Source organism: Pseudoliparis swirei, chromosome 5 (assembly GCF_029220125.1).
Source record: "Pseudoliparis swirei isolate HS2019 ecotype Mariana Trench chromosome 5, NWPU_hadal_v1, whole genome shotgun sequence".
Taxonomy (NCBI): domain Eukaryota; kingdom Metazoa; phylum Chordata; class Actinopteri; order Perciformes; family Liparidae; genus Pseudoliparis; species Pseudoliparis swirei.
The window spans coordinates 25805534-25819146 of record NC_079392.1 but is presented as its reverse complement, the minus strand read 5'-3'; the positions used below and the strand labels follow the sequence as shown (position 1 = coordinate 25819146).

The following is a 13613-nucleotide window of genomic DNA, read 5'->3' as shown; positions in this document are numbered from 1 at the left end:
TATGACCCACGGTTAATGTTTCTCAAACGGAGTATACAGATGACTATTGAGCTGCAGAGGAAGTCAGTTTAGTACCATTTGAATAAATCATGTTGTGTGTCACTTAGAAAACAACAATATTGACATATTCTCAGTTTGAGTCTCACACAAATACAAAGAATATACATTTTGTATACCTTTATATCCAAGTCTCTCTGTTGTAAATAGCTGATATGAATTGTATTAAATTAATCTTGTGATGGCTGAGGAGCCGTCTCTGCATATTGATCTGCGGTATTTAATTATTTATCAAAGTTACTGGCAAACACGAGAATTAACCTTTGGACTCGGGTTTCTCTCGACTGTCTCTGTGTGTGTTTGTAATAAAATAATTTGCACACTTACTGATTTGACCATAATAGCACCATTCTGTCAACATATTAGTATTTATTTAAATGTAGTCTTGTGTCAAATTAATATGAATTGCATTGATAAGAATGAAAATAAATAATAAATAAAACACTTTCAACGTCACAATCAATCATAAAGAAGATGTTCTATCATTGGCTTTTAAATAAACTTATAATAAATGATAAATGTTCATCTTTCTCTGTGTTTCTGCCGAGGTGGGTTGAATTAAAAAGAAAATAAGACTTGTGTATATTATGTATTTTTTAAATGTATTTAACACAAATAATAGATTTCTATTACTCTCCGTTACATTATTATTAGTCTCCATATATCTGTTCATAAGAGGTTTGCACACACACTCCAACAACTGCACCTTCTCAAGAGAAAAGTCCACTTTCATTTGATATCTTATTAACTCTAGTCAAATAAACTTATCATAAATAATAAACACTCAACTCATCTTTCTCTACTTGAACAGTGAAGCTATAAAAAAATAAGAATATAGGCCTAAATTCCACTCTGCTTCTTGTCCAATATGTCCACTTATGTTTAGAGGAATTGCTATCTCACACACAAACACACACACACACACACACACCCATCAGACACATTAGACAGAGGGAGGGTGGGGCGCCAGTAAAGATTTCTTAATGGGCTCAGTCTCCGGTCCATCTGCCCTGATGATGAACACGGAGAGTCCCGATGCGCATCAACAGCCTCCAACCGGGTTTATTTTTTGTTTCTTTTTTTCCTTCCCACCGACAAAAAACTATTAATTTGAACACTTTTTTTTTCCGCGCCAGCTGGAGAGAGTGAGGACCGACACTTCCTGAGCGGAGAGACGGAAAAGATGGGAGCGAAGAAGTGAGATTCAAGGAGCTGCTTTTTTGTTGTTGTTGCTCTTTCCGTCTTCTGTCACTGTGGAGTAAACACATATTCTTTTGGATGTCAGGTCAGTGTCGGCGTCGCCATCCAGCCGGTCCCAGCCGTGAAAGTTAACCCCCCTCGCCCCCACCCCCCATACCCAGGAAACAGTCTCGGTCCCCGCAGGGAGGGAGGATGCCTTCCGTGCACCACGGAACCATCTTCATCGGAGCCTTCCTCATCATGACCGGGGGCTCCACCGCCTTTATGGCCATGACCGAGAGCCGGCTGCAGGCCTTCTCGCTGTGCTGCGTGGTGCTCGGCGTGGTGATGCTCATCCTGGGGCTCTCCTGGGCCATGAACAGCAAGAGCAGCGCCGCCAACTACAACCACCGGGGGGGGGAGTTCGACCCGGAGTGCCCCCACTCCCCCTACGACTACCCCAACTTCGGGGGCCATGCCCTCTTCACGCCGCCGCCCGGGGGCCGCTTGCCGGAGTCACAGTCGGTGTTCCTGCCGAGGTGGGTGGACAAAAAAATACCATTTGTATGATTGTTTTTCTGTGCACGGTTAAATTAATTGTAAGTGTGGATCATTTTGAATTTTCTGGCCTGTATTTGTATAGAAAACTAATGTATTTCACCCAAATAATAGATTTCATGGCCCAAAACGTGACATAATTATTGGTCTTCATACATCTGTTCATAGAGGTTTGCACACACACTCCAGCAACTGCACCTTCTCAAGAGAAAAAAAGTCCACTTTCATTTGATTTCTTCTTAATTCTGGTCAAATTTGGACGTGACACGTTCATTTATTGGCACAGTATCTCTTATAAAAACGCCCACAAGAGAAACACGTTTATCTAAAGATAATTACAGTAAGTTAAAGTATTGATGTTTTAGGAAATACATTTATTTGCTTTCTTGGCGAAAGTTATAGGTGAAGAAAATTCCCGTACCGAGAATTTGATACCTAAACAGTGACGTAAAGTAGTCAGGGCGAGCCCCAGAGTTGGCCTGTGGTACTCGTTATGACACACACACACACACACACACACAAACACACACACACACACACACACACACACACACACACACACACACACACACACACACACACACACACACACACACACACACACACACACACACACACACACACTCTATGGTATCATGGGACCAGTTACTTCCTCCACTAGTTACCAGGCTAGCTGTTCCCCCTATATTTCCAGTCTTTATGCTAAGCTAGGCTAATCGTCTGCTGACGGTAGCTTTACATTTACCGTAACAGGCCCAAAAAGTCAGGGACCCCCCTGTCCTTCACCTACAAAACGTCACTCAAAGAAAGAAGCAACAAAGAGACTAACGAGAGTATTATTGTAACAATATAAAGGAGCAAAATAACCACAAAAGATACACAATTACCAGAAAGAGACATAAAACAACCACAAAGAGACTTAAAACAACCACAAAGAGACTCAAAACAACCACAAAGAGACTCCAAACAACCACAAATATACACAAAACAACCACAAAGAGACTTAAAACAACCACAAAGATACACAAAACAACCACAAAGAGACTCAAAACAACCACAAATATACACAAAACAACCACAAAGAGACTTAAAACAACCACAAAGATACACAAAACAACCACAAAGATACACAAAACAACCACAAAGAGACTCAAAACAACCACAAAGATACACAAAACAACCACAAAGATACACAAAACAACCACAAAGAGACTTAAAACAACCACAAAGATACACAAAACAACCACAAAGAGACTTAAAACAACCACAAAGATACACAAAACAACCATAAAGAGACTCCAAACAACCACAAAGAGACTCAAAACAACCACAAAGAGACTCAAAACCACCACAAAGAGACTCAAAACAACCACAAAGAGACTCAAAACCACCACAAAGAGACTCAAAACAACCACAAAGAGACTCCAAACAACCACAAAGATACACAAAACAACCACAAAGAGACTCCAAACAACCACAAAGAGACTCAAAACCAACACAAAGAGACTCAAAACAACCACAAACCTCCGACACCGCGGTCGAGGCTTGCCTTGGTGGTTTGGGGCCTTGTGTCGGTGCTCAGAGGCCCATTGTCTCATAACCCTCCTATGAGTCTAAGAGTGTAATCGATCTTTGTCGTCCAACTCTCGGCAAGAGAATGAATCTCCCCTCTGTATCTCCAGAGCGTCGGCCTAATCCTTTAACTCAGTGTTCGGGAGCCGCTGTAATCCAAAGACTCTATTAGCTCCCGCCGCTCGGCTAAAGTGCGTCTCCACGGCTCGTATTTACGACTATGTTCAAAAGCTTCTTCATCTTCCGGCGACGCAGCCGATAGGTCCATTACGACTCGGCGAAACCCGAAACCCAACCCCCCCCCACGTCCCCCCCACCCCGCGTACTGGTCGGGGAACACGACTACCGACACCTGACCCTTACCGACGGTCCCGTACCTGTGTCTTCATTCCGATCTCTTTCCAGGACCATGGAGCGCCACAGGCAAGGCGCCCGCGTCGAGGACTTTGACTACCCTCCCATGGAGCCCGGTGGTTTCAGCCCGTCGCCCCGCCCCCCCCTGTGGCAGGAGCCCCCGCCCCCTTACGAGGTCGCCATCAAGACCACGTCCAGCTCGACGCACCTGCGCCGCGCGTACTCGGACACGCACCTGGCGTCGGAGCCCCTGTTCGGACGGTCGAGGGAGATCAGCTTCGAGGTGTGAGGCCTCCGGACGATACGGACACCCCCCCCCCCCCCGACCCCCAGACCCCCGACCCCCCGACCGGAGGATAGATGGTCCTTCTGCTCAGACTCTGCAATGGCCGTCCTCTGACATCAACCAAACACGACCAAACACTCGAAGCATGCTTCTTCCCGACGGGGACCGGTGGGTCCTAGCATGCTTTCCCCCAAGTGTCCTGTAATTACAATGCATATCTACATGTTACGGTATGAAAGGTAGAAACACGCCGAACTCAGCCACAGGACCCACGAATGGAAGGGTAAGAAAAAACGGAAAAGTCGTAGTTTTAAAGGGACCATTTTGTTCCCGCCTTTGTGCTCAGCTAAACTGAGCTAACGCGGACCGGACGCGTCGTCAAGCCCATCCACCCTCTCACAAGCAGCTGTGATGTCCACGGACTCAGAGCAGCAGATGTTTTACACACAATATTAAATTATAATGTTGGATCAGGCATGCAGGTATAAAAAAAGAGATAACGTCTTGGTCGGTGTTCTTCTTTTATAATGTTACCAGTGTCTAACCCTTCATTTATGATCCCTTATGACATTTAATTACAAGATAGTTAGCTTTTTCTAAAAAGTATAATGTAGACTATATTATATGTATGTATATGTATATATATACTTCTTCATCGTCAGTGTTTTATCACAGTAGAGGGAGTTTGGAGAAACAGACGAGACAGAGTACCAGCACAAGAGAACAACTGTGGACGTATTTTAAACACATGCAATTACAGTGCAAGTGACTTAAAGCTGCATTCTCTCCACTGACCACCAGGGGGCGACTCCTCTGGTTGTATAGAAGTCTATGTTTCATGTGTTAAAGCTGCATTCTCTCCACTGACCACCAGGGGGCGACTCCTCTGGTTGTATAGAAGTCTATGTTTCATGTGTTAAAGCTGCATTCTCTCCACTAACCACCAGGGGGCGACTCCTCTGGTTGTATAGAACTCTATGCTTCATGTGTTAAAGCTGCATTCTCTCCACTGACCACCAGGGAGCGACTCCTCTGGTTGTATAGAACTCTATGCTTCATGTGTTAAAGCTGCATTCTCTCCACTGACCACCAGGGGGCGACTCCTCTGGTTGTATAGAAGTCTATGCTTCATGTGTTAAAGCTGCATTCTCTCCACTGACCACCAGGGAGCGACTCCTCTGGTTGTATAGAACTCTATGCTTCATGTGTTAAAGCTGCATTCTCTCCACTGACCACCAGGGAGCGACTCCTCTGGTTGTATAGAACTCTATGCTTCATGTGTTAAAGCTGCATTCTCTCCACTGACCACCAGGGGGCGACTCCTCTGGTTGTATAGAAGTCTATGCTTCATGTGTTAAAGCTGCATTCTCTCCACTGACCACCAGGGAGCGACTCCTCTGGTTGTATAGAACTCTATGCTTCATGTGTTAAAGCTGCATTCTCTCCACTGACCACCAGGGGGCGACTCCTCTGGTTGTATATAACTCTATGACTCATCTGACTCACTGGGAATGTTCACAATGTTCATAATGTTCATTTTAAGCATCACATTAGTGGCTTTCTGATATATATTTAAAAAAAGATCTTGCATACATTATTTTCCACCATTTTAATCAAATTTCCCTTCCATGCGTTTGAATTGAAAGCGCGACTCGACTTCAGAGACGTGGAGCTCATTATTTCATTGCATTTGTAAGCTCCTCCTGCATGAGTCATGCGGCGCTGGTGGGAATCTCAACTTTTGGGGAAAACTCCAACGTGGAAACATGTGCTGTTTGGCAGCCGCCTCACAAAATGTTGAAATCCTGCAGACGAGGAAAAGGGCCGGACTGTAACGTGGGACACATCTCTGTGAATGACGCATAAATAAAGGAATGAAGTGATGTGTGGATCTATAGTTCATGGCTGCTGGAGAATTTTTATTAATAAAAATGCACACAAATCAAAGTGTGCAATGTTATTGGAAATGTATGTCAATGATGCAAAAAACAAAGAATGTTGCTTTTATTTTTATCATTTTTAAAAACATTTTAACTGTTTCCTTTACTTGTGAACAGGGTGCATGATGGGTAAGAGTAACACGCTGAATTATGTGTGTGAAGAACGAGTCGAGCAGCCTTCAGCGCCTCTGAAATACGACGCTGCTCAGAACAGACGACCACAAATATGGTTATCTTTGACAGCACAAGGACACACACACACACACTAATACACACACACACACACACACAGCTGATAGGAAGCTGACAGGATGTTGTTTGACGGTTTGGATCTGAACGCTCTGATAATCCTCCTGGAAAAAGTAATTGAGGGGAGATAAACTCCATGAAATTCGATTAAAGACCCAATTTCAGACTCAATGATGCAGTAAAGAACATACATCTATAGATATATAAGAATAGAAATGCATTCTTTATTTATGTATATGTAATATATATATATATTATTAAAAAATATTGTATTTTTTGTATATATATATGTATTTTATATATAAATAAAATATATATTATTGTATATATATAAATATATATATAAATAAATACAATATATATATAATTTGATATATATAAATATATATATAAATAAATACAATATATATATAATTTGATATATATATATATATATAAATTAAAAAAATATATATATTATTGTGTATATTTATATATATATATATAATTCAATATTTTGAAATTAATACAAATAAAAGATATTCACACAGAATGTTATATATTATTTAGTTATTAAATAAAGAAACAATCATCATTATCATACGATATGTTTTTGTTTTGGTGTTCTGCCAAAGTGGGAGATCTTTATTTGATTGATTGTTTTTATTCCTTTAATGATCAGAAGATTGTAGAAATAGGACTTTTAAAGGGACATTTAAGAGGAAATGTCTGAGATAAAATAGGGCTGAGAAAATAACCTAATATCAATATTGCATTCAAGAGGGTTGAGTCTCTATTTTATATTTTTAGATGTTATCAACAGTAAAAAGATATAATAACCCAATAATAAAAGACCAGCCGGTAAGTTCAAAGGTCATATCACTTTCTCCATTCTGGTGGCATATCCTTAATAAATATTCCCAATATGTATTATATTAATATAATTTAATATTATAAATATATATATAGATATATATATATATATTTATTCATAATATGTATATATATCACAGTAATATATATATATATATTACTGTGAGAAAACAAATAGATCAATGAGCATGCCCAAATCAATCGGCTCATGATCAATAACATTCTGAATGTGGAGCTCCCACAAACAAACAAACAAACAAACAAACAAACAAAGGGGGACTCCATTGTCCTCCCACCCGGTGACAGCGCTCCGGCGGCCATGCCCTCCGCGTCACTGGAAACCCTTCCTCATAAACACGACGCGCGCGCCGGAGTCCTCACGAGAGCCCCGCGGCGCGCGGCCCGCATGCGACGTCCCGCACACCGTCCGTGTCCAATAGGCCCCGCAGCCGGATATGCGTCTCCCTTCTGGGGGGGGGGGGGGGGGAAGACGCAAAAGAGGAGCAGGGAGAGAGAGAGAGAGGAAGAGAGAGAGAGAAGGAAAGAAAGAAAGGCGCGGCGGAGGAAGAGGAGGCGCAGCACGGGAGCTGCTGTCTGAGTTTCTCCAGGGGAGCAACACGGGCACGCGCGAGCGTGGAAGGGGGACGAGGGGTAAAGTTGATGAAGAGGAGAAGAAGAAGATGTGCTTCAGTTGATATAACCGCGACTTCCGATCAGGTAATCGATATGAATCCCTGTTGCATATCCGTGGTATTGCCCCTGGTGTCGGCTTCCTGTTTGCCTCTCTGATCATCTCTCCTCCTCCTCCTCCTCCTCCTCCTCCTCCTCCTCCTCCTCCTCCTCCTCCTCCTCCTCCTCCTCCTCCTCCTCCTCCTCCTCCTCCTCCTCCTCCTCCTCCTCCTCCTCCTCCTCCTCCTCCTCCTCCTCCTCCTCCTCCTCCTGCAGCCCTGTGGCCGCCGCGGTCATGCCGCCCCCCCGCGGCGCGCTGCTGTGTCTGGGCATCGTGCTGATGGTCGCCGCGGGGCTCGTGGCCCTCGGCTTCGGGCTCGCGCACCAGTCCGCCCCGCTGTTCGCCCTCGGCATGTTCCTGGGCATGGGGGGCGTGGCCCTGCTGGTCAGCGGCATCTGCATGGCGATGAGGAACCTGCAGGTGGTGGTGCCCGGACACTCCCTCCTGCACCCGCGCACGGGCACGCGCTTCAGCCCGCAGCAGGCCCTGGCTATACAGAGGTAGGCATGAAGTCTATGCTTCATGTGTTGAAGCTGCATTCTCTCCCCTGACCACCAGGGGGCTCCTCTGGTTGTATAGAAGTCTATATAGTGACTCTACTTCTCTTGATGTATTCCCTCAGTAAACATTGTAAACATGAGTTTATGTCTCAGTCTCTAGTTTCAAGTCTTCTTCTATACAGCATGATGTCATCATTTATACTTTATGGTCATTTAGAGTCCATAAAGCAGGGGACGCTTTAGGGGCGGGGCTACAGGTGATTGACAGGTCTCTATTCACCGTTCCGCCATCCAAATCTAATAACTTTCGCTCATTTGTTGCACAAAAAAAACAACACAGAAGGACGGGAGGGAGGGAGGGAGGGTCCTTGCCTCATTGCTTACGTCCCTCCTTCCTTCCTTCCCTCCCTTCCTAGCCCAGACTATGAGCAGTTCTAAGGAAACAAAACTAACTAACTAACTAAAAGATGTTTTCGGTCCAGGGACAACGGCCCAATGAACTGTGAGATCGCCATAGAGTCCCCCTAGTGGACCGTCAGCAGAAGTGCACGTGACAAAAGATTAGAAGTGTCTTCACTCTCTCTCTCTCTCTCTCTCCAGGAGGTTGGACCGAATTCGCCGCGAGATGTCGGAGGACTCCGTCAGCCGGGCCCCGGAGCCCGAGCCCCCCCCCCTCCCGTCCACCCCGCCGCCCTGGACCATGGAGCCGCCGCCGTCCTACGACACCGTGATGAAGAGCCAGGAGCACGGCGAGCAGCTCTGACTGCTCGCTCCTCGCATCAGTGCCTTTCTCTTTCTTTCTTTTGCTTCGGTCTCTCAGCCGGACTCCTTACGACGCCTTGAGGGCCCCGGGCCCCGACAACAAGCCGAGAGACTGCAGCCGGCTAGAGCCTCGGTCCGTGTTCAGGAGAGGAGGCGGAGCGACGCCACTAAACCAGCATGATGTCACTTTTACAACCGGGTCAAGGGAATCGAGTCGACGGCGTTCGGCCCGGGGACGCCCGACAGCCTTAAACGACCAAATCCATCTTGAATGTTTTTGACGTGCATTAAAGAGTTTTTAAAAAAGTTTTTTTTAGCCCTTCCGCTCACATGGAGGAGGGCGTGGTTCATAAACCTGCCACCAGGGGGCGATCAAGAGAATCCTCCCTTCGTGCCGAAAAATGCATTCGTAGACAAATAGAGTTTTTTTTGTTGTTCTTCCGATCACATGACCGAGGACTGGGAGGCGGGGGGGGGGGAGAGGGGGGGTCAAAGGTCACGCCGGCGCTCTTTTCCATCTTACATATTTGCTCATTGACTCGCTTGCGAATAACGTAAAGTGCCTTACTAACCCCGGCTCTGCACCCCGTGTTTCTTTAGCCACGCCCCCCCCACCCCCCCGTGACCATAAACCTGTTGATTCACAGCTGGCTGGCTCCGAGAAACTATGGATTTCTTCTTCTCTGGGTTTAGAGTGTGTGTTGTGTTTCAGTCGCCGAGGCTCCTTCGACTGCCAGCAGCTTGAGGCAAGGTGACACACACACACACACACACACACACACACACACACACACACACACACACACACACACACACACACACACACACACACACACACACACACACACACACACACACACACACACACACACACACACACACACACACACACCAGAGCTCCGATGGTCGAGGGGAAGCCGTACCGGTACAGGAGCTACCGCACGACTACGCTGCCATGTGCGCCCTGGGCGTCACCATGGTGTGTGTCGGCACCGCGTGGAGCCTCTGCCAGTGCTATCCCAAGGTAGACGACGAGCTCCGTGTGTGTGTGTGTGTGTGTGTGTGTGTGTGAGAGAGTGTGTGTGACGGTGACAATAACGTGATCTGTGAGGTAATAGAAAGTTGTTGTTTGTCAGGTCATTTTGGCTCCTGAGAAAAGTCGAGAGGATGTGGTGTTTGCAGCAAGGTAGTGTCACACACACACACACACACACACACACACACACACACACACACACACACACACACACACACACACACACACACACACACACACACACACACACACACACACACACACACACACACACACACACACACACACACACTTATTGATCCCATGTGGTTCCTCTAACGAGCCTCCAGCTGTGCAGCGTGTCTTTAGGGAAGTCAGATCCTCACGAATAAAACGCGCTGATTTCCTTACAGTACGTGATGTAATAGTGTCGCTATGGCAGCAGAGGGGGGGGGGGGGGGGGGGCATGAGGAACGAAAGAATTGGAGAGAGAGGTGGAGGCTGAGTTGGTTCCCGAGATCGTGGACCAGCCGGAGGAGAAAAAAATAGTTTTAAAAGTATTTGTAAAGAAACGACGAGGACGAATCTTGAGAACCAGAATTCTATCTCCTCCTCCTCCTCCTCCTCCTCCTCCTCCTCCTCCTCCTCCTCCTCCTCCTCCTCCTCCTCCCCCCACTTTTGATTGAATTTGTTTAGGCATGCCGAGGCTCTGCTTCCTCCCGAAGCCCTGATGAGCTACAGCTGTCCCACACTGCACCTGGTCTGAAGGGGGGGGGGGGGGGGGTTGTGGTTTATTTTATTTTTTTACAGCAAATTACTGTGATGTTTGTATCATTGTGTATTAATAAAGTTAAATGTGTGTTGCATGTGTATTCCACAAGGTGGCAGTGTTTACTGAATGAAACGTACTGTGCGTGTGTGCGTGTGTGTTCAGGGCACCGGGAGACACGGCATTGACCTACATTAATTCCATTAAGGCACATTTTTAGCCCCATAATGAGATTCCAGGGGTCCTCTGGGGACCCGAGCTGTATTTATACTGGCGGCTCGAGCCTCCACAGATGACGAGCGCATGCGCGCGCACACACACTAAAAGGCGCGAACAGAACTCAGAGCGACCGTTAACGGCAAAACGCCGAGAATCCGCCTCCCAAATGTAAGATTAATAAACGAAGGTTAAAATCATGTAAACAAGTAACATCTTTATTTAAAAGACCTTCGTAAACCTCGAGAGCTTTTCTAAAGGGACCCTGGTGCTCAGACACTACCGCTTTCGTCCACAGGGGGCGCCAGACTACACTGAATGGACGTTCCTCTCGTACTCATATCTTCCCCTTTTAATCTCTATTATTATAAATATAGATTATAATTCATTACAAGAAATCAGGTGTTCAAATATATGTAGGCCTACATTGTTAATGTGGTAAATGACTATTCTAGGTGGAAACGTCTGGTTTCTAATGAAATATCTCCAGAGGTGTATAGAGGCCCATTTCCAGCAACTATCACTCCAGTGTTCTAATGGTACATTGTGTTGGCTAATCGCCTTAGAAGACTAATGGATGATTAGAAAACCCTTGAAAACCCTTGAGCAATTATGTTAGCACAGCTGAAAACTGTTTTGCTGATGAGAGAAGCTATAAAACTGGCCTTCCTTTGAGCTAGTTGATTATCTGGAGCATCACATTTGTGGGTTCGATAAGACTCTCAAAATGGCCAGGAAAAAAGAAGTTTCATGTGAAACTCGTCAGTCTATTCTTGTTCTTAGAAATGAAGGCTATTCCATGCGAGAAATTGCAAAGAAACTGAAAATGTTCTCCAGCGGTGTGTACTACTCCCTTCAGAGAACAGCACAAACGGGCTCTAACCAGAGCAGAAAGAGAAGTGGGAGGCCCCGGTGCACAACTCAGCAAGAAGACAAGTACATTAGAGTCTCTAGTTTGAGAAATAGACGCCTCACAGGTCCTCAACTGGCAGCTTCTTTAAATGGTACCCGCAAAACGCCAGTGTCAACGTCGACAGTGAAGAGGCGACTCCGGGATGCTGGCCTTCTAGGCAGAGTGGCAAAGAAAAAGCCATATCTGAGACTGGCCAATCAAAAGAAAAGATTGGTATGGGCAAAAGAACACAGGCATTGGACAGAGGAAGATTGGAAAAAGGTGTTCTGGACAGATGAATCCAAGTTTGAGGTGTTTGGATCACACAGAAGAACATTTGTGAGACGCAGAACAGGTGAAAAGATGCTGGAAGAGTGCATGACACCATCTGTCAAGCATGGTGGAGGTCATGTGATGGTCTGGGGCTGCTTTGGTGCTGGTAAAGTGGGAGATTTGTACCAGGTAAAAGGGATTTTAAATAAGGAAGGCTATCACTCCAGCGCTTGATTGGAGCCAATTTCCTCCTCCAACAGGACAATGACCCAAAGCACACCTCCACATTGTGCAAGAACTCTTGAGGGAAGAAGCAGGCAGCTTGCTGTCTGTAATGGAGTGGCCAGTCACCAGATCTCAACCCATTGAGCTGTTGTGGGAGCAGCTTGACCGTATGGTCCTCAAGAAGTGCCCATCAAGCCAATCCAACTTGTGGAGGTGCTTCAGGAAGCGTGGGGTGACATTTCAACAGATTACCTCAACAAATTAACAGCTAGAATGCCAAAGGTCTGCAATGCTGGAATTGCTGCAAAAGGAGCATTCTTTGACAAAAGCAAAGTTTGAAGAAAAAAATTAATACTTCAAATACAAATCATTATTTCTAACCTTGTCAATGTCTTGACTATATTTTCTATACATTTTGCAACTCATTTGATAAATAAAAGTGTGAGTTTTCATGGAAAAGACGAAATTGTCTGGGTGATCCCAAACTTTTGAACGGTAGTGTATAAACATAAAAACAGGAAGTTAAAAGTCTAAATACCAACTGTGGTATATTGGATCTAACACTCGGTGCTCGATTGTATTTGACTGTCACCACTACAGAGTTCGGTGATAGTTTGTTCATGCCTGGGAGTTGTGTGTGATTAACCAGCGAGTAAAAGATCTAACTTGTGCTGCATCCTCGTCTCCGTGCATTTGTATCTAACAGTGATTTGGATAACACACGAATAGTATACAACTATAAAAGTGACTTTATACATAGAGCATAAAGACACAACACCAACGTTGTGTAAAACGGACCTAAAAAAACAAAAAACAATGTTTACAAAAGTTTGTGCATTCCAGTTTATTTTATATCAAATTTCCTCCTTAATCAAAACGCTGATGTACAAATTAAAACTAGAGTTTTAACATGCGTTACAGGATCCGGCCATGGCAGGAGTGAACTACAGTAAAAACCCGTACAGATGGACCCCCCCCCCCCCCCCCCCCCAATCCCAGGGGTAAAACTAAAGATAGTTTTGGCTTGTTTGTTTCTTCTGTGAGTAGTGAGGTGGAGGAGGAGGAGGGGGAGGGGAGACTCTTGGCTGAATGTATCATCACTTGGCACAGACTGCAAACAGCTCCATGGGGGGGGGGGCACCGAGTGACCAGATTACACAGCAGACATGGAAAAGAGGGAGGAA

The 13613-nt window shown here is 45.4% G+C and overlaps 2 protein-coding genes across 2 annotated transcripts; both read left to right on the top strand.

Annotated features, from left to right (window-relative positions):
• The first annotated feature begins 1442 nt into the window (after positions 1 to 1442).
• On the top strand, positions 1443 to 4009 carry si:dkeyp-51f12.2 (uncharacterized protein LOC100151460 homolog). Its single transcript, XM_056415602.1, has 2 exons — positions 1443 to 1775; positions 3772 to 4009. The coding sequence occupies exons 1-2, from the start codon at positions 1450 to 1452 to the stop codon at positions 4007 to 4009; spliced, it is 564 nt and encodes a 187-aa protein (XP_056271577.1). The 5' UTR covers positions 1443 to 1449.
• Positions 4010 to 7603: 3594 nt separating this feature from the next.
• si:dkeyp-51f12.3 (uncharacterized protein LOC107988041 homolog) lies at positions 7604 to 12813 on the top strand. Its single transcript, XM_056415611.1, has 4 exons — positions 7604 to 7764; positions 7993 to 8277; positions 8878 to 9790; positions 10176 to 12813. Exons 2-3 carry the CDS (start codon positions 8012 to 8014, stop codon positions 9038 to 9040), a joined length of 429 nt encoding a protein of 142 aa, XP_056271586.1. The 5' UTR covers positions 7604 to 7764; positions 7993 to 8011; the 3' UTR covers positions 9041 to 9790; positions 10176 to 12813.
• Positions 12814 to 13613: the final 800 nt, after the last annotated feature.